General features: G+C 40.5%; 1 protein-coding gene across 1 annotated transcript in view; it reads right to left on the bottom strand.

Moving 5' to 3' along the window:
- ARHGEF16 (Rho guanine nucleotide exchange factor 16) overlaps window positions 1-24,145 on the bottom strand; it is a 97,587-nt gene that overhangs the window by 30,820 nt on the left and 42,622 nt on the right. The window contains exons 4-6 of the mRNA XM_063435799.1: window positions 16,008-16,180; window positions 4,072-4,128; window positions 2,277-2,437 (exon numbers count right to left, since the gene is read on the bottom strand). Coding sequence (XP_063291869.1) covers window positions 2,277-2,437; window positions 4,072-4,128; window positions 16,008-16,180 — 391 coding nt within the window. The remainder of the gene's footprint in view (window positions 1-2,276; window positions 2,438-4,071; window positions 4,129-16,007; window positions 16,181-24,145) is intronic.

Below are 24,145 nucleotides of genomic sequence, written 5' to 3'. Positions count from 1 at the left end.
TCTCTGATCCTTGACCTCGGCTTGTCCTATCGTTGTTCCGTTTCTCTTTACTCATTTGACCTCGGCTTGTAACTTGACAATTCTCTGCTTGTATAGCCCGGCCATTCTAAGGACCGATATTACAAGTTTCTCTCTCTGTGTTCTCTCTCTTTGTGGTCTGTCTGTTTTGGTTTCGGAATCCATGACAGATTTGCCCAGGACGCAGATGACTGGGTACTTCCCCCGGATAAGTTTACCCCAACTATTCCCCCTTTTCACACCAAAAAGTATGCACTTGTTCATAATTTGAATTGATGAGCTGCTTATACTTAAAAATATATGTGGCCTTTGAGAGGTAATTTGCAGTCCTGAGCTGCTAAAATGAGACTTGGGCCCAGCATCCACTTTTGAAAAATATGGAAGTGGTGTGTCTGCAATGTGCCCCTTCAACATCCACAGAACCCTGAGAAAGGTACACATGGATGTATCGTTGCACTAAGATGACATAGCTGAGCAACATATTAGGTGTTATACTGCTTTAGCACACATAAGGATAGCAAAATATACAGTAACATCTCCAAGTGTGTGTCAAAAAGGCAGAAAACATGCTAATTGCAACTAGACTTGGTACAAACTAACAAAAAAATTATCCTACAATAAGGTTTAGAATATACCTTTTGAAATACCCTGGGGTATCTACTTTAAGAAATGGTAGGCCTTTGTGGGGTAGTTTGAATTTAAAACCTGCTAAGATGCTTGGAAATTGCACTAGGCCCTGCGTCAAAATTCGAAGTTCGGTAAAAACTGATATGGCTTTGTCTCCTATATGGCACTGTAGCTTCACGGAATAGTGCCAAAGACATACAATGGGGTGTCATTTTACTCAGCAGGTGTAACTGAACACAAAATAAAACTTTGTACAGGAATAGCACACACCAACTTTGCAAAATACACATGAGAAGTTCTTTGTTATAAGTTTGTGTGCCAAAAACAAAAAAAAAAACACAATTTTACTCCAATATTTAGCAGAGGTTGGCGGTGAAATGGCTACGTAGAAAGTGTCAAAACAACCTTAGGTAAATAGCCTGTGATGTCTACTTTATATAAATATATACTTTTGTCTTGCAATTTTGTTTTCTTTTATGGCTATTAAGCTTACAAGACAAACATACCAAATTCTAAAATCGCTCCACATTAAAAGTTTATTTTACTCCTTGTGCTTTGTGACCTGTAACTACCACAAAAAACTGAAAATCCTAGACACATTATATATTCTGTAAATCAGAACAACTAAATTAATTTATTTTTCATTACTTTCCTTAACCTGCACTAATTATGCACACATTATTATTGCAAAAACTGTAAAAAAATTCCTTTTTTTTTTTGCATATTTCTGTATTTTTTTTATAATAAATAAGCATTTATATATATATATATATATGTGTGTGTTACATCAAATTAAAGCCCATTCTGTCCTTTAAAAAAAAATGGTATATAATATGTGTCGGTGCAATAAATAAGTAAAATGCAAATTGCAGTTGAACGAAAACAGCAAAAAATGCAACAAATGTAAAAAATGCTGTTGTCATTAAGTGAAAGACAAGCTTCTAAAGCTCTGTCCTTAAGGGGTTAAACTACATATTTTCCCAATTGAAATGCAAAAAAATTATAAAAAAAAAAAAAGTAAAATAATGAAAAGATGTTTTGAACCCCCACTCTTTCTGCGAGTCATGAAAAGTAATTTTGGGCACATTTGCCATGTGCTCTATTCATAACAAAATGTTCAATTCACTTAAGGATTAGCCTAGAGTACCTGGTTAATGCAGAGTATAAGCAATAGTTTAAAAAATAAAAATAAAAAAAACACTTCATGCAAGGCACGCATTTTGGATAGTAGAAGACCTCCCAACTCTGGGACTTGGTGTATATTTGGGAGGGGGCAAGGCTACCTGCCAATAATGTAAGGCCAGCGCACTAGGGGATCACACCATGCAGGAAGGATTTTTCAGTCCTCTATGCAGGGTCCTAGTGCCCAGCACATAGTGCTAGCACATCTGATTATGTGTTCGTGCTATGCTTGTTGCGGACAGTCTCCCAGTGTTCCCAAAAGTAGGACACCAGGGGACTAAGTCCCCAAAAATTGGGACTGTTGGGAGGCCTGCAGTAAGCTCATTCAAACAGGACTATGAACAACTGGAAAGCCATTAATAAACAACAGTGTTACAGAGAATGATGTAGGGTTCCAAAACACAACTCCTGAACAGCATAACTGTATTACTCAAATGCATGACCCTTACCTTTTACTGACTTCCAAAATATCGCTAATATTTGAGAAGAGGTGGTGGCGCTCTGTGCCATTAATGGTGGCCTTCAAGGCATCAGATTTCTTGAAAAAACGGACAAGGATATCCAAACTGTGTAGATAGGAGTATTCTGAAGTAATTATTTCAAATATAGCCTGCAAAATAGTAGGAGGCAGGAGACAAGTAAATAAAAAGGTATGTTTACCTTAAAACCTTCTTTACAGAGACCAACAAACTATGCAGGAATTTGTATATGGAATCTCATAATAAAGTCAGTATGTATTAGGAGACCAGTGTACGGTTTAGTAAAACGATTTGTTTCTATGCCATTTTATCCCAAACATAAAATATTGCAAGTCATTCTACAAAGAACACATTTGTAGAATACTGCTATTACGAAGTGGTTTTAAAGAAATGTTGTGAACCTTATTAAACATGCTTTAAACATGCTCCATCTCTATGATGTTTTCGGTCAAGACTAGCCCCACCTACTGGAAACAGCAAAACATTTTACGCTAAAATCCCAGAGAATGGGGAGATGCTCCAAGGTGGTTATACATGAAAAATAAAAACTAGTTCAGAAATACACATAACACATGTTAAAATATTGATACAATATTACATACACACACAGATTATAAAATTTATATACACACACACACACTTATCAACCACAACATTAAAACCACTGACATGTGAAGTGAATAACATTGATTATATTATTACAATGGCACCTGTCAAGGGGTGGGATATATTAGGCAGCAAGTCAACAGTCAGTTCACAAATTTCATGTGTCGGAAGCAGGAAAAATGGGGACATGAAAAGATCGGAGTGACTTCGACAAAGGCCAAATAGTGATGGCCAGGCAAATGGGTTAGAGCATCTCCAAACGGCAAGTCTTGTGAAATGTTTCCAATATTCAGTGGTTAGTAGTACCTGCCAAAAGTGGTGCAAGGAAGGACAACCAGTAAACCGGTGTCAGCGTCATGGATGTCCAAGGATCATTGATGCATATGAGTAGCAAAGGCGAGCCCAATCACACAGTTATCATAACTCAAATTGCTGAAAAACTTAATGCTGGCCATTAACTAGCATGGCTACAATATCTGATATAGATATATATATAGATATATATATATATATATATATATATATATATATATATATATATATATATATATATATATATATATATATAATATCTGGTGTAAGAGTGTATGCATCAGTGACATCAGGGAAGGAATTATGCTTCCTGCCTTTCCATTCAGACTGTACTGCTTTGCATTTCCATTCATCAAGATTTCCCGTATTGGAAAACTCTCTGCTCTTCTCTCCAGCTCCCAAGAGAACCTCTGCAATGCAGATGTGTGGTCATAGCTTGGCAGATTGCTCCACACAGATGTGAACTAGGCTGTGAATGGACTGATACCATTAGCAACTAGACTTTGATATTAATTTCAGATCGAATAGAGAGCCAAATTTGGGCAAATCCGCTTTTCGGGTAAAAAAAATGAATTATGAACGACCAATATACCTACTCACAAATAAAATGAAAAGGCCAATGGCAGAGTAGTTTCAGCAAGCTTAGTCGGATTGCTCTGATTGGTTGGTGTATTGGACAGGAAGTTCTAGAATACAAAAACACCACAGACCAGACATGTATGCATACACACAGCTTCTGGCTTTTCTCAGTGTGTGCCACAAAGCACATGTAAAATGGAGAACAACTGCAGCCCCTCCACAGAAGTAAAACATAAACAAGCCCAATTTATGGAAGAAAATGACCTACCTCTTGTCGTTTGCGCTCCTCTGGTGAAATTCTGTCCAGAATTCCTGTTTCTTGAACCTAATCAAAGAAAGGAAAAAAAAAAAGAAAAAAACGGTTATAACAAAATATTTAGTCAGATTAGTTTTTCCACCCTTCATAAGATAGTGTTACTCAATTAAATGTCCTCATCTATCCCTAACCCCTAAAAAAAAAAAAAAAAAAAACATGTTTTTAGGATAAACACTGGCACACATTTTCTTGAATTTAAATATGAGAGAGTGAGTGACTGATCTGCCTATGCCTTTTAAAGAAATCACTTTAGCTTGCTGAAATGTTTTGTGTGTGAAGAGTGTGTATTTTTTTCCCTTTTTACAAAAAAATAACAAATGTAAAAAATAAAAAAATAAAAAAGATTTCAATAGAAATTGCCACTTTTATAAATAAATCTTGTTACATCTCAATTGATTTCAAGCAGACATCAGGTCATGTTACTTCCTGGTTTGTTTAGTTCAGTAGAGCTGAACTCAAGAGGCAGGCAATTGCCCAGAGCACCAACCTTGCAAAGACTTCTCATTGAGCTGCATTGGAAACCCTGTGATTGGACATCCACAGAAAGTCTGGGCGGGGAAGAATGGGAGGGCTTGTAAAGGCAGCAGACAAGGGAACTGCAGCTTTTTTTTATGTGTTATTAGAATAAACCCCAATGAAAAAATGCAAAATTGAATGTAGCCATGTTTATATTGGGGAGGTGGGGAAATCTACTAAACAATGTTTTGTTTTTTATTCTTTTTTAACCCCTTAAGGACAGCGGGCATTATATGCCGTCCTTGGGGACCCAGCTCTAAACGCCGGCGGGCGGTATATAACGCCCAAGCTGTCCTATGTACTTACCCAGTCACCGGCGATCCCTTGTGGGGATCACGGTGTGGGGACTCACCTGGCAGCCCAGGAAGTTCCCCTCCTTCCTTTCCGGCACCCCTTTGCCATGTGATCACGAGGACCTCGCGATCACATGGACGGCATAGCCACCCACAGCAATGCCAGCAGGGGGAGTGCCAGTAATGACAGGTACTCCCCCTGCTGCCTGTAAATAGTAAAATAAATGTTAAAGTTACAGTTTAAAATAAAATATATACTTAGATCATATATATATTTATGATCTAAGTATATATATATATATATATACACATATATATATATACACATATACATATATATATATATATATATATATATATATATATATATATATACACACACACACACACACACACACACACACACATATAAATAAAATTCTGCGTACCGTATATATTTATGTAATAATTTTACATAATTAGGTCATTTTATTAATTACAATTTGCGGGACCCGCCTGACAACCCAAGCCAAAAGTCCAGGGAATTTAATTTGCTAGCACTATATTTAACCCTGTAACTTTCCAAGACACCATAAAACCTGTACATGGGGGGTACTGTTTTACTCGGAAGACTTTGCTGAACATAAATATTAGTGTTTCAAAACAGAAAAAAGGGATTACAATGATGATATCGTTAATGAACGTGACATGCTTTGCATTTTTCACACACAAATGGCACTTACACGGACGATATAATTGTTGTGATACGTTTTTGAAACACTAATATTTGGGTTCAGCACAATCTCCAGAGTATAACATTACCCCTCATGTACAGGTTTTATGGCGTTTCCAAAAGTTACAGGGTCAAATATAAGGCTTGCATTTCAGTTTTTTCACATTGAAATTCGCCAGGTTGGTTATGTTGCCTTTGAGACCGTATGGTATCCCAGGAATGAAAATTACCATCATGATGGCATACCATTTGCAATAGTAGACAACCCAAGGTATTGCAAATGGGATATGTCCAGTCTTTTTTAGTAGCCACTTTGTCACACTGGCCAAAATTGGAGTTCAAATTCGTTTTTTGCATTTCTCACACACAAACAAATATTAACACTAGCTTTGGCCAGTGTTTGTGACCAAGTGGCTACTAAAAAAAGACTACATGACTCCTCACAGCATGGTGGCCTGTATCAATATCAGGTACATACCACTTTAAGAGCTCCCTTACAGTCCCACAGCACTTCTTGATGACTCTGAGCACAGGACACTCCTAAAGTTGTTTGTACTTGATATTTGGGACGATGGACCACCAGGAATCCTTTTCACACTTGGCCTTCCCCCATACAGCACACACACACAGCTCTAGGAGGTGGCCCCAATCTGGTAGCCCACCTAAGGCCCTGAGCAACCTTAATTTGGCCCTGAAGTGGACCTTGACAATTCATGTAAGACAATGAGCAAGCAGACCTCCCGACTGTGCCCATTTCAATATGACTGTCCAGATTTTCCTGTACAGTCTCGACTCCCATGGTTTCCCCAAAAGCAGAATGTGGGCGTATCGTTATCATTAGATGCTCTCATACTATGTTCAGGGCACTAGGACCCTGAAGAGAGCACTGAAAAACAGTGCTCCCTGCAAGATTTGCCCTCAGTAGGCTGGCCATAAAGGATTAGCAGGCAAACTGGCATGCCGCCCCCTTTATTCTCCTCCCACCCGTGTCATGCTACTCAGGATGCTTGAGTTGGGAGGTATGAGCAATGGATCTCAGCATAAATGTGAATATGGAATTATACGTGAACCTCAAAGCAACTTGAGTGAAATAGTATTTGGTAATGTACTAAATATTATCAAACTCCTGCATGTTCCAACTGAGTTTTCTACGAAGTTGAGCAAACAAAAACAGGCGCCACATACATGTGGACTGGTGTTGTAAGGGCATTCATCAATAGAGGGAGAGACGCCACTACTCCAGAGCTGCCATGCACTGCAAATGGAATTACAGTAAAAAGGTGGAGCTGCCTTTACAGTGTCTTCTATCAAGGACAGGGCTCGAGTCCTGCAGGAACGCATGGGAACGGCGTTCCTGCACTTTTTCCAAAGCAGGAACGCCGTTCCCGTTACCAGTCCTGCAGGACCTGCCCTGCTAACTGCACACAGGAACCCATCACACGCGGTGTTCTTCTCCAGCTCTAACACTCGCGAGACCCGCAGCTGTAAGAGCGTTGCCACGGGTTACCATGGCAACGCTCCGCACAGGCGAGTCTCGCGAGAGTTAGAGCTGGAGAAGAACACCGCGTGTGATGGGTTCCTGTGTGCAGCGGCTGCCTCCCTCCACCGGACCACCAGGCGATCTCCCCCCTCCCTGACAAGGTAAGAAGCAGGGAGGGGGGAATAAAGTAAAAAAAAAAAACACATAAAGGTTAAAAAGCAAATGCATCCCCCCCCCCCATCATCCAGCACACACACACACATAATCCAGCACACACACACACATAATCCAGCACACACAAACACACACACATCATCCAGCACACACACACACATCATCCAGCACACACACACACATCATCCAGCACACACACACACATAATCCAGCACACACACACACATAATCCAGCACACACACACACACACATCATCCAGCACACACACACACACATCATCCAGCACACACACACACACATCATCCAGCACACACACACACACATCATCCAGCACACACACACACATAATCCAGCACACACACACACATAATCCAGCACACACACACACATAATCCAGCACACACACACACATAATCCAGCACACACACATCCATCATCCAGCACACACACACACACACATAATCCAGCACACACACATCCATCATCCAGCACACACACACACACACACACACACACATAATCCAGCACACACACACACATAATCCAGCACACACACACACACACATCATCCAGCACACACACACACACACATCATCCAGCACACACACACACACATAATCCAGCACACACACACACACACACATAATCCAGCACACACACACACACACATAATCCAGCACACACACACACACATAATCCAGCACACACACACACATCATCCAGCACACACACACACACACAATTCAGCACACACACATCCATCATCCAGCACACACACACACACATAATCCAGCACACGCACATCCATCATCCAGCACACACACATCCATCATCCAGCACACACACACACACACACACAATTCAGCACACACACATCCATCATCCAGCACACACACACACACATAATCCAGCACACGCACATCCATCATCCAGCACACACACACATAATCCAGCACACACACACACACACATAATCCAGCACACACACACACATCATCCAGCACACACACACACATAATCAGGCACACACACACACACATAATCCAGCACACACACACACATCATCCAGCACACACACACACATAATCCAGCACACACACACACATAATCCAGCACACACACACACATCATCCAGCACACACACACACATCATCCAGCACACACACACACATAATCCAGCACACACACACACACACATCATCCAGCACACACACACACACATCATCCAGCACACACACACACACATCATCCAGCACACACACACACATCATCCAGCACACACACACACATCATCCAGCACACACACACACACACATCATCCAGCACACACACACACACATCATCCAGCACACACACACACACATCATCCAGCACACACACACATAATCCAGCACACACACACACACATAATCCAGCACACACACACATAATCCAGCACACACACACACATCATCCAGCACACACACACACAATTCAGCACACACACATCCATCATCCAGCACACACACACACACATAATCCAGCACACACACATCCATCATCCAGCACACACACACATCATCCAGCACACACACACACATCATCCAGCACACACACACACATAATCCAGCACACACACACACACATCATCCAGCACACACACACACATAATCCAGCACACACACACACACATAATCCAGCACACACACACACACATCATCCAGCACACACACACACACACATCATCCAGCACACACACACACACACACACATCATCCAGCACACACACACACACATCATCCAGCACACACACACACACATCATCCAGCACACACACACATCATCCAGCACACACACACACATCATCCAGCACACACACACAAATCATCCAGCACACACACACAAATCATCCAGCACACACACACACATCATCCAGCACACACACACACATCATCCAGCACACACACACAAATCATCCAGCACACACACACAAATCATCCAGCACACACACACACACATCATCCAGCACACACACACACACATAATCCAGCACACACACACACACACACACACACACACACATAATCCAGCACACACACACACACACACACATAATCCAGCACACACACACACACATCATCCAGCACACACACACACACATCATCCAGCACACACACACATCATCCAGCACACACACACATAATCCAGCACACACACACATAATCCAGCACACACACATCATCCAGCACACACACATCATCCAGCACACACACACACACACACACACATAATCCAGCACACACACACATAATCCAGCACACACACATCCATCATCCAGCACACACACATCCATCATCCAGCACACACACATCCATCATCCAGCACACACACATCCATCATCCAGCACACACACACACATAATCCAGCACACACACACACATCATCCAGCACACACACACACATCACCCAGCACACACACACATAATCCAGCACACACACACACATAATCCAGCACACACACACACACACACACACATAATCCAGCACACACACACACACACATAATCCAGCACACACACACACACACACATCATCCAGCACACACACACACATCATCATCCAGCACACACACACACACACACATCATCCAGCAAACAAACACACACACTTCATCCAGCACACACACACACACACTTCATCCAGCACACACACACACTTCATCCAGCACACACACATCATCCAGTGCACACACACACACACTTCATCCAGCTCACACACACACACACTTCATCCAGCTCACACACACACACACTTCATCCAGCTCACACACACACACTTCATCCAGCTCACACACACACTTCATCCAGCTCACACACACACTTCATCCAGCTCACACACACACTTCATCCAGCTCACACACACTTCATCCAGCTCACACACACACTTCATCCAGCTCACACACACACTTCATCCAGCTCACACACACACACACACACACATCATCCAGCACACACACACACACACACACTTCATTAAGCACACACACACACACACACACACACACACACACACACACAATCATCCAGCACAAACAAACACACACACACACACATAATCCAGCACACACACACTGCATTCATTATACACATTCTGAACTCATTACAAACACACTACATTCACTACACACACTCTGCATTCATTATACACACTCGGCACTCACTACAAACATACTACATTCACTACACACACTGCATTCATTATACACACTCTGCACTCACTACAAACACACTAAATTCACTGTACACACTGCACTCACTACACACACTACATTCACTATACACACTCTGCATTCATTATACACACTCTGCATTCACTACACACACTACATACACTGCATTCATTATACACACTCTGCACTCACTACAAACACACTACATTCACTATACACACTGCATTCATTATATACACTGTGCATTCATTATACACACTCTGCACTCACTACACACTACATTCACTACACACACTCTGCATTCACTACAAACACACTACATACACTGCATTCATTATACACACTCTGCACTCACTACAAACACACTACATTCATTATACACACTCTGCACTCACTACAAACACACTACATTCATTATACACACTCTGCACTCACTACAAACACACTACATTCATTATACATACTCTGCACTCACTACAAACACACTACATTCACTATACACACTTTGCACTCACTACAAACACACTACATTCACTATACACACTTTGCACTCACTACACACTACATTCATTATACACACTGCATTCACTACACACACTACATTCATTATACACACTCTGCACTCACTGCAAACACACTACATTCATTATACACACTCTGCACTCACTGCAAACACACTGCATTCATTATACACACTCTGCACTCACTACAAACACACTACATTCATTATACACACTCTGCACTCACTACAAACACACTACATTCATTATAGACACTCTGCACTCACTACAAACACACTACATGCATTATACACACTCTGCACTCACTACAAACACACTACATTCATTATACACATTCTGCACTCACTACAAACACACTGCATTCATTATACACACTCTACACTTACTACAAACACACTACATTCATTATACACACTCTACACTTACTACAAACACACTACATTCATTATACACACTCTACACTTACTACAAACACACTACATTCATTATACACACACTGCACTCACAACAAACACACTACACTCATTATACACACTCTGCACTCACTACAAACACACTAAATTTATTATACACACTGCACTCACTACAAACACACTACATTCATTATACACACTGCACTCACTACAAACACACTACATTCATTATACACACTGCACTCACTACAAACACACTACATTCATTATCCATACTCTGCATTCACTACAAAAACACTGCATTCATTATACACACCCTGCACTGCACTATATGCATAGGAGTGTAAAAATTATTTTAAGGGGGGGGGAGGCAGAATCTTGGGTGAGTTCCCACACTTTTTTCCCCAGGACTTGACCCCTGATCAAGGACGCTTAGAATTTAGCAATTTTATAAAGCAGAGATCAGCAATGGATATCTGAGAAAATACAGTACTTTACAAGCAGTTGAACAACATAGGTGAGCAATTTTGTTTCTACCATCAGACAGCCACTTTAGATGTCTCAATCAGAGCATTATCTTAATAGCAGTTTGTGTAAATATTTAACTATGGAATGATCCGGTTTGAAAACCTCAAAACATACCACAGTATTTAAATAAATTGGCCTCTGGAGCAGTAGTGTGTGAGAAAGATCACTGCCTGAGGCTCCTGGCCAAAAAGAGAAATTGTAGGTTTTCCCCAGCTGTGCACTAAAACAATAAACGTTTAAAGTTTACAGGAAAAAAAAATCTACTTTTAAAGGAGGATTTTTGTTGAGTTGGATTAAAGGTTGAAATGTGGATTATTGTATAAGTACGACAACTGCGTAAGAAAAACATTCCTTAAATTCGGCAGTCATATTGACCAATGCTACTTGTCTTTAGAACTGGACAAATTGCATAGATCCCAAGTGTCCCTAATTTTGCAGGACTATCCAGAATTTGGGGTGCTGTCGTGCCGCCCCAGTTTTGTCCTCCAGTGTCCTGCATCTGTGGACACCATTTCCATTTGAACGCAAATCTCACAGAACTTAATGGTAGATCTTGGGATAGATCCCAAGTAGGTCTGCCTGGAGAACATTGCGATTGGCCATTGGCCAAAGCAAAAACCCAATCTGTGCTGGACCAGCAAAGACCCTGCAGCAGGGTTGCCCAATAGGTAGATCCCCAGATATTGCAGAACTACAACTCCCAAGATGCTTTACATAGTTAAATAGTTACATAGCTGAAAAGAGATTTGCGTCCATCAAGTTCAGCCTTCCTCACATATGCTTTTGCTGTTAATCCAAAAGAAGGCAAAAAACCCAGTCTGAAGCGCTTCCAATTTTGCAACAAAGTGGGAAAAAATTCCTTCTTGACCCCAAAATAGCAGTCAGATGTCTCATTGGAGCAAGCAGCTGTTACCCCACTAATTATAAATTATATCCCTGTATGTTATGTTTTTGCAAGTATTTATCCAATTGCAGTTTAAACATCTGTAGTGACTCTGACAAAACCACCTCTTCAGGCAAAGAATTCCATATCCTTATTGCTCTTACTGTAAGCATAATGGAAGCTGTAGTTTTAAAACACGTTGGGATCTACCTTTTGGGCACCTCTGCCCTACACAATTCCCGACTGTTGCACCCCTGCTGTAGTAATCTAAGAACAGACATCACAACACATTTGGAAACTGAATGCACTCTGTGCCCTTGCCAGCTTTCCTTTGGTACAAATTGTCCCTAAACATCTGTAAATAAAGAGGCAGCATAATAAATCCCGGTAGGGTTGACTCAGCCCTTCATCCTTGCGAGGTAGATAAAATGAGTACCATTAAATTGGGTAATAGTAACAACCCTTGGATGTTGGGCTAAGGTAACATCCCCAGGATTTATTTGAAAACCAGAGTGATCTTAATGTACTTTTCCTAGTTAAATACTTTGTTATAATAATAATAATAATAATAATAGCCATAGCTATGTATTTTCCCATGAGAATGTTATTTGTTTTATATATTAAAAAGTCATTGTTTATCGTAAAATTGATAAACATGATGGTAACCATACAAAATCGAGGAGTTAATCATTTCAGCAACCTTGCAATTATGAGAACCTGAAAACATGTTATAAGCAGTGGTTTGCTTAAATTAAATAAAAATACAAACAAACATCAGTAACTGTTTGATCATCAGAAGGCTGGGACTTTCAACCTTTTAAAGGATTAAATACAACACTCCAGAGATCTCGATTTGTTGAATGAGAGTTAATGATTTGCATAAGCTAATGACTTGCCCGAGCTTTTCCTATTGACTTGTAGTTTGACAAAGTAATAATATATTGTGGGAGTCCTGCTTGAAAGCCGAATTCCAAAATTGGCTCTTGCACAGATAATAAACCTTTCATTCTGATGAGGCCATGCTTTCCAAATAAACGGTTCTTCTCACTTGCAAGCATTTTTAAGATGCCTCCTACACAGCCATGTCCTCTGCTGGCCAGCCACTCACATTAAATGGGTCATGACATCGCTAACTAAATACACAGGGATTCCAGAAGGCACTGCACAGGCAGAAAACTTGCTCTGTGGGTTATTACCTAGACTAATTTTCTCTGAATAATCAGACATTCTAACTTTAAAGATAATAAATTATATCATTATATCAATTTCCTTAAAAGATTTGCATATGCACACAAATTAATTCTCAATATACAAAGTGAATTAAACGTAAATTTCAGGCAAAAATAGCAGAACTTGAAAAATCCTGAATAAAATAAAAATTACATTTACTTTGAATTAGCAACAATTGTTTTAGTCCACTGCTGCTTCTTTAAATGAACAAGGGATAAGACACCTTTGTTGGGGGGGAGGACATTAGGGCCTGAAGTCTCCAATGTACAGATCTCAGCTGGTTGGTATTGGGGCAGTAGGATACGTTTTTTTTTTTTGTTTGTTTGTTTCTATGTTAAATAGTTACGTAATTATCAAAGAAGTAATTTTAGTTTATAATAATAATAAAAATAAGATAATTTGCATTGTAGGTCTAACCAAGTGACATTCAGGAGGATAGTGTTGGACTGAGGAACTGAGGACACTCCAGGCACCCAGACCACTTCTGCCCATTGAAGTGGTCTGGGTGCCAACTCCCACCACCCTAATCCTGCAAGTGTAATTATTGCAGTTTTTATAAACTGCAATAATTACCTTGCAGGGTTAAGTACTCCTGTAGTGGCTGTCTCTCAGACAGCCACTAGAGGGACTTCTGTGTTCTTAGAACACGAAAAGTGTTTTAACCCCTTAAGGACCAAACTTCTGGAATAAAAGGGAATCATGACATGTCACACATGTCATGTGTCCTTAAGGGGTTAAACTACTATGAACGTCCTCACGCTATGCATGAGGACCTCCAGCATCGCAGGAATCCCCATAGGAAAGCATTGAATAATGCTTTCCTATGCAGGGGTCTAATGCACGCACGGCCATTGCCGCGCATGTGCATCAGGTCTCCCCTGCTGGCTACCCTTTAAGGTAAGTTACATCTGATTGAAAGTAAAACCCGTTTTTGTCATGCAGGCTGTGTCAATCAGAACCAGGGGAGGTGTGGCGAAGGCTTCATAAACAAAAACAAAGTGATCTAACTCTTAAATAGCAGTGAATTGAGCAGTGAAACATCAGACGCATGACCTAAACACTGCTTCATTAAGCAAAGGTTGTTTAGGGGACTATAGTGTTCCTTTAATCAAGGACTTTTATTTTTTATTTTTATATATATTCTGACAAATGGAATACATTTCCAGTGGGAGATATAAAAAAAGTATTTGCAACAACATTTAGAAGTACTAGGAATATTACAATTCCTTAAGCACCATAACCACATGTGTTTTACGTAGCTAAAGGTGCAAGACGCATAGCCTGCCTCAGTCTTTTTTATCCTATTTAGTATATATATTGTATAGCCTCCAAATTTTTAAAATATTTAAAAACATGCCACAAGTATTAAAGAAAGAGGGAGAAGGTTAACTCAAGCCTAGAGCAACACTGAGGTTTCAGAGTTTACAGAGGTTTGCCATTGCAAAAAAATTGATTTCCAGGAAACAAAAAACAAAAACAAAAATCACATTCACTCTCTAGCAGATTAAGTTGATACTATGCCGTTTCATGCAGGTGCACATTGTCGTGGCAGCAAAGATCAATTATAAGTTCAACATTGATCTGAAACTTTACAACCACTTTTAGCATGTATAAATAAAAACGGATTATTTTGAGAAAATTTTATAGCACATTTTTTAAACTACATTTTAAATTTTTAGTCATTCAAAAACTTGCCTTAAAGTATTCAAGCCATCAGCAAGAATATATGAAAAATCAACAGTTAGCTTAACATACAAGGTTTTTTTGTTTTTTGTTTTTTTCAATTAAATGTTGTTTTTATAATGATCCCTTTAACACAGATTTTAAGGGTTCTAACACCACTTAAGATGAAGTCCTCTTAAATCTAGACATAGCTTTGATGACTGGCATCTAGGACGAACGGTCGGTAGTTGCGTTAAGCTGGCATACCTCGGGAAGTTGACTCCATATTAGTTGGGCAGGGCGATAATTTTTAACCACAATGGCATCGTCCGGTTCTGGGTGTTCGACATGGACATAATTATCATCCAGCAGATCATCGTCTGATTCCTGGTTGTTTGAGTTGAGTCCTCGCTCCCTGAAATCTTGGTAGAGCCTGGGATCTGAAGAAAAAACACGATTTAGGAAAAGACAGAGACCTTCTGATATATCCTTCAAATTTCCCGAGGCTTCCTCCCCAGCTTTGTCAAATAATGTCAGAAAAGGGGCAGTCACACTCTCCCTCCTAATCCAAGTGGAACCAGAAAAAGAGAGTCTACGAAACACTCCTAAGATCACATTTTCCCCGGATGAGCTGGAATCCATGGTTTGGTACAACTGTCCTTCGCAGGGCTACTGCATGTCAGCCTGAGCTGTAGAAGGAAAATTGTAGCATAGTGTTGAATTTAGCATAGTATATTCAAGGGATTGGCTACGCTACTGAAATAATTGTGTATGTACTGACAGACCTAAAAAAAAAAAAAAAGCTTTTAAACAAAATGTTGCTCAACATTTTGTATGAAAAGTGCTGCAAATTCAATATTTTAAGTTCTCATATTCATTTATTGACTGGCATTTCTAAAAAAAAAATAAAAAAAATTGTGTTTTCTGCTTTCTATTGCTTGTTTAGTGGATCAGAATATGTTAGCGTTTTATAACAACTCAAATTTAAATATATAAAAAAAAAAACTTGTAAGAAAAAATGCTTGCAGGGCAACTGTAGAGAACAATTTGCATTACTAGATTGTGCTTTGAAAGCTTGCGTTACTATTTGAACTACTGTCATAAGAGAAAAAAAAAAGCATTGAACACGCAGGACGGCCAATGTGGAATCCAGTGCAACACTCATTGAATTAAAATAGACAAATTAAAATCGTTATCTGTGTATGTTGTAAATTGAGCTGTCTAAAATGATTGCAACATCCCACAAACTATGTGATGAGCTTGTTGCCTGAAGCAAACTACAAATCGATTGCTGTGTAAAACAAACAGAATTTAGTTATTTAAATAGTCTTCACAGACACTAGCATTACAACAAACTTACATTATCCTTAGGTAATTATAGGATATTAAATTTCTACCATCATTTCCCAGATTCTATTCCAGGTGGGTATTTGTGGAGGAAAACTCCAATCACACGACTGAATTGCTTAATTTTAAGCTCAATTTTATCGATAATGTACATTTTTATGACTGTGCGTGGTTGTGTAGGCAGGGCCCCAGTGAACTGCTTTACCCTGGGGTCTCTAAGGCTGTTAAGAAGGTCCTGATTCAGTTATTGTTGTTCATTTCAGCTGTCAGTGACTCAAGGAACATTATATCACGTTTGAGATTTTTTTTACGATTGTTCAGATAAATGCAGCTGAAACCAGATGCTTTCATTTTAATACCTGAATTACAGGTTTAGAAATGGATTATCAGGCCACGCCTAGCAGTACTTGACACTTAAAAGGGCCATTCTCATGGATTTACCTCAGCAGCTACAATAGGGTTGACTATAAACAGCAGCCGCAAAGCTTACTGGCTGCAATTCACTGCTCATAGGGAGAGTGAAATGAGAGTGCATTTAAAAAAAAAAAAAAATGTAATCTAAATATCTTCTTCAAAACAAAACCATTCTGATGTTACAGACAAGAAGAGACTGGCATAAATATCTTTGACCATGGCTCCAGTTTGTGTAATGCTGCAGGAATGAAACTACGCACTGCTATCATACTTCCCAACATTTCTTATGGACAAAGATGGACACTTTAATGTTTGGGGCGTTTTAGGGGACATGGGTGGGCCTAAGGGTAATTTCTGAGAAATTATAGGGGACTCACTACTAATGTATGCAACTAAAATGTAATGTAGAACAAGAACAATGTATCTTATTTACACAGACTGATTTCTAAACAAATTTATTGTAGTTTAACCCCTTCAGGACGGAGTCAATAGTGCACGTTCTGATCAAAACAAAATGTAAACAAAAACTGAAATTTGTGCTACATGTCTGTTCAACCGTAATTCACCTCTTTCATATTATATGCACCCACACTTATTATATATCATTTTGTTCATGAGAAACAGGGCTTTCAATATATATCAAATATTTATATATGAACCATAATTTATTATGAATAAAATAAAAAAACTTTAAAGAAATGTAAAATTTTTAAATAAATGTGTAGTTCCGCCTAGCATTTTAGCTGTAAATGTCATAATAGCTTTTACTGCAAAAGAAGCACATATTTGGATTCAGCAAAGTCTCACGAGTACAACAGTAGCCCCCATTAACAGTTTTTATGGTGTTTTGGAAAGTTACAGGGTCAAATATATCACATTCCATTTTTCAGTTTTTTCACATTGAAATTTGCCAGATTAGTAATGTTACCTTTGAGACCGTGTGGTAGCCCAGGAATGATATTTACCCCCATGATGGCATACAATTTGCAAAAGTAGACTACCCAAGGTATGTCCAGTCTTTTGTAGTAGCCACTTAGTTACAAACACTGGCCAATATTAGTTTTTTGCTTTTTTCACACAAAAACAAATATGAACGCTAACTTTGGCCAGTGTTTGTGACTGTGTGAAAAATGCAAAAAACAAATATTTGGTCAGTGTTTGTAACTAAGTGGCTACTAAAAATGACTGGACATACCCCGTTTGCAATACCTTGGGTTGTCTACTTTTGCAAATGGTATGCCATTATGGGGGTAGTTCTTATTCCTGGGTTACCATACAGTTTCAAAAGGCAACATAACCAATCTGGCAAATTTCAATGTGAAAAAAAATGAAATGCAAGCCTTATATTTGACTCTCTAACTTTCCAAAACACCATAAAACCTGTACATGGGGGGTACTGTTTTACTCAGGAGACTTTGCTGAACACAAATATTAGTGTTTGGTCAAAATTACAACAATAATATCGTCAGTAAAAGTGCCGTTCATGTGTGAAAAATGCAAAAAAACGTCACTTTTACTAAAAATATTGTTGTAATACAAGTTACCATTTTAAAACACTAATATTTGTATTCAGCAAAGTCTCCCGAGTAAAACCTTACCCCCCATGTACAGGTTTTATGGTGTCTTGGAAAGTTACAGGGTTAAATATAGTGCTTGCAATTCAAATTCTCTGCACTTTTTGCCTGGGTTGTCAGGCATGTCAATCAAATTTTAACTAATTAAATCACATAATTATGTTAAAATATTACTTAAAGGGACACTCCAGGCACCCAGACCACTTCTACCCATTGGAGTGGTCTGGGTGCCAACTCAAGGGTGCCACTACCCTTAACCCTGCAAGTGTAATTATTGCAGTTTTTTATAAACTGCAATAATTACATTGCAGGGTTAACTCCACCTCTAGTGGCTGTCTACTAGACAGCCACTAGAGAGCACTTCCTAAATCATAGCAAAGATTTTCTTTGCCAAAGCGTCGCTGGACGTCCTAACGCTGTGTGAGGACCTCCAGCGTCGCTCAATTCCCCATATGAAAGCATTGAAAAGCTTTTTCAATGCTTTCCTATGGGGAGACCTAATGCGTGTGCGCAGGGCCGCCATCAGGGGGTGACAACCGTGACGATTGTCACGGGCCCGGCGGTCCTGGGGGGCCCGGACTGCTTTGGCAGTCCAGGGCCCCACAATTACTCTCTGCACCTATATATAGCGATGATCGCTATATATAGGTGCAGCCGCGGGCCCCCCGGCTCCCTATACTTGTACTTGTACTCCCTATACGGGTACTTTACAGCATTTCCTGCTCTCTAACTCCCGCGAAACGTGCGGCCGTTAGAGCGCTGCCACACCACATCTCGCGGCAATAAGAGCAGCTGTAGTCTGCTGGGCCCCCTCTGCAAGTATAGGGAGCCAGGGGGGGGACCCCAAAATGGCATCAGACCGGACCACCAGGGATCAAATAATCTTCCCCTCTCCCTGGACCAGGTAAGAAACAGGGAGGGGGGAATAACATTACATTTACATGCATACACTACTAAACACACACACTGCATCCACTGCACTGACACACACACACTGCATCCACTGCACTGACACACACACACTGCACTGACACACACACACTGCACCCACTGCACCGACACACACACTGCACCGACACACACACTGCACCGACACACACACTGCACCGACACACACACTGCACCGACACACACACTGCACCGACACACACACTGCACCGACACACACACTGCACCGACACACACACTACACCGACACACACTGCACCCACTGCACTGACACACACACTGCACCCACTCACACACTGCACCCACTGCACTGACACACACTGCACTGACACACACACTGCATCCACTACACTGACACACACACACTGCATCCACTACACTGACACACACACTGCATCCACTGCACTAACACACACACTGCATTCACTGCACTAACACACACTGCATTCACTGCACTAACACACTGCATTCACTACATTGACACACACTGCATTCACTACATTGACACACACTGCATTCACTACACTAACACACACACTGCATTCATTACACTAACACACACACACTGCATTCATTACACTAACACACACACACTGCATTCATTACACTAACACACACTGCATTCATTACACTGACACATCTTTGGCAGAGATGGGGTACATTGAGGTTTGTGGCAGGCTTATGCAATGTATGATCATATTGTGTAACTAAACCCCCATTATTTTTTGCCTAGATTAGGTGTTTTTAATAAAACTAGTCAAATCTGTCAGCATCAAAGTAGCTGTTTAGTTGATAAGTGAGTGCGCTGGATTTCTATTTCATCTATGTGTCTATCTATGTGTCTATCTATGTAGTTATATATCTATATCTTGTGTATCACACTCAAATGCTCCCAGTCTTGTCCATGCCTCGATGCAACCTCCGGCTAATCATATAAAAATATCTTGGTAGAGAGCACTCGTAGGACTTGTCGTGGTAAAAAAGATGCTTTTATTAAGCAATCAAAAATCACAGTATGTCAGTGTCGACGTTTCAGTCCATCTGGACTTTTATCAAGGTCTTGATAAAAGTCCTGATGGACTGAAACGTCGACACTGACATACTGTGATTTTTGATTGCTGAATAAAAGCATCTTTTTCACCACGACAAGTCCTACGAGTGCGCTCTACCAAGGTGTGTGTGTGTATATATATATATATATATATATATATATATATATATATACACACACACACACATCTCAAAATACAGTTAGAATAAAATTATATTTTTTAATTTTTTTACATTTTTATAGTTTATTTTTAATCATTTAATTTTTTTATTATATATATATATATATATATATATATATATATATTAATTTAATCTGACACACACACACACACTCACACAGGCCGACCCCCCCCACACACACACAGGCCGAACCCACACAAACACACACACACTCACACAGGCCGACCCCCACACACACACAGGTCGACCCCCACACACACACACACACAGGCTGACCCACACACACACTCACACAGACAAACACACACCGACACATTCTCCCCCCAGTCCCTCCATGTGTCTCTCCAACACCCCATCCGCCTCTCCAACACCCCATCTGCCTCTGCCAATCCCCAACCCCTCCATGTTTCTAACCAACATCTCAGGCCCCACCATATGTTTATCGCACCCCCCCACATTTGTAACAGACAGACAAACACACTCACACAGACCGACCCCCCCCCCCACACACACACACACCCACACAGACCGACCCCCCCCACACACACACACACACAGGCCGACCCACACACACACACACTCACACAGGCCGACACACACACTGACACAGGCTGACACACACACGCACTCACACAGGCCGACACACACACGCACTCACACAGGCCGACACACACACGCACTCACACAGGCCGACACACACACGCACTCACACAGACCCAGACACACACAGACCGACAGAAACAAACACACACTGACAGACAAACACACACTGACAGACAAACACACACTGACAGACAAACACACACTGACAGACACACACACACACTGACAGACACACACACACACTGACAGACACACACACACTGACAGACACACACACACTGAGACACACACACACTGACAGACACACACACACTGACAGACACACACACACACACACACACACACTGACAGACACACACACACACACACACACTGACAGACACACACATTCTTGCAAACTCTCAAAAATAAATTTTACATTTTTGAACCCCACACAGCCTCCCTATCTTTTGGAGAGCTGGTGTGGGTCCTCTGCCTGGGGTCCAGTGTGGGGCTGTAGTCTGGCAGTTCCTCACGCCTCCCGCGTGCTGTTAGTATGCAGACTTCTGGCATCACAAAGGGTGCGTGATGGATGAGAGAGGAACTGCCAGATCAGCATTCCTCGCCTAAATCCTGTCCTCCTAACCCCCTTCCGGTATGTATCGGCAGAGTAGGCTCCTGCCATCCAAGTAAGCAGGTGCCTACACTGCCTAACTGGCTAATCGATGATTTGGGGGTGCCCCAAGGTGGGCCCCGTGATAGGGCAAAACAACAAATACATGAAAATAAAATAAAACATAAACGTAATCAGAACTACTTATCACAGAGTGGCCATTGAAAAATTCTATGCTTGGCGGCTTGATAAATGAAGGGTGCCATAGCATGTATTTCACACATGGATCTGGAAAATTCAGTGTTATAAACCACTTCTCTACATTACTGTAGTCATGCACCATGTGGCTCACTTTCTTCAAATAAGATGTCAAGCGTTGCCAACCAACTTGCAAATCTTAATTCAAAATGTCAACAAATAGGATGCCATCAAAAATATTGGGGCCTAATTTCAAATATAAAATCCCTGCTAATTAGTCACTAAGCCTGTTTGTGTCCAAATAACCTTCCCACGTCTTGTTCTCCTAGCCACCCTCTACTACTGTCCCCCTCCACCACAGCTGCGTTGATAGCTTCCTCTAATGTGTAGAACTCAGCAACTGTTCTTTCATTCAGAATAAAATAGCAGGATAACAAAGCAGTACTATTGGAAGTCTGCAGAATCAGATGATATATTCTGAGGGTAATCATGCTTCATAAAGAATGCAGATAATCAAATTAAGGGTGAAAGAAAAAATAAATATACACTGATATACAGAGAAATCCCTGCATCTGTAATACAATGACTGCTTCCTCAAGCCACCCTTTTCTTTACAGTGTTGGCATTAACGGCAATTAGAAAGGTTTCTTTTTAATTCCCATGCCTGTAGTTATCTAGAGTATGTGTTCCTTTAATGATCTATTGTATTCTATATATACACTTTTTTTTATAATCTGTTCCCCGGTGCTATTCAATATGGTTTGGGTTTATGAATGTCTGGTAACCCACTGGGAAGTTACAGAATAGTAGCAAATGTCCCTGGAGTCATTCCAGTTATCGGATCTCAAAAGTAAACAGTAGTAACTAGTTCTTTGAAGTTTATTTGCTCAAACAACAGAAAGAAAAAAAAAGTTAGAGGTTTGATCTATAAGCACTTGTTAGCCACCATTTGTTTTAACATTAGAACTCACAATTAAGCATCCTTGGATTTGTTTAAGCTAAAGAGGATAGTAGTACAAGAGTACACATTGGCTGAGCAGACAGTATAATTTTACATAGCCTCCAGCTGACCCTAGACGTTGAATTTGAATCCGTGTTTACATGCAGAGACTTGCATCACAAGAACTCCACCAAATCAAGTCTGTTCATGTTGAAAGATCAAAACTTTCCTTTTACAATGAATTGTACACAAATATTATTTACTCACTATAATCACGCACAGCTTAAAGCCCACTAATCCCGGTATTCTAAGCAAAATGGCCGGAAACACAATTTAAAGCACTTCAAGTTAGGGTGTTATGACAGGAGATGCAGGGGATTGCCAGATCTATTCCTGCTAAGAAGGGAAAATAGGAATTGGATAATTATAGTGACCTATCAGTGTATTCTACCACCACTTGCCACATCTGCCCTGATTTCAGCGGGATTGTCCTAATTTCATTCTCTGGTTTCTCTATCTTAATTTTATTTCCTAGTGATGAGCACCCTGGGATCAT

The sequence above is a fragment of the Pelobates fuscus genome, chromosome 11, assembly GCF_036172605.1.
Source record: "Pelobates fuscus isolate aPelFus1 chromosome 11, aPelFus1.pri, whole genome shotgun sequence".
NCBI lineage: Eukaryota > Metazoa > Chordata > Amphibia > Anura > Pelobatidae > Pelobates > Pelobates fuscus.
Note: the sequence above shows the minus strand (reverse complement) of the source record. Positions and strands in the feature narration are given on the sequence as shown.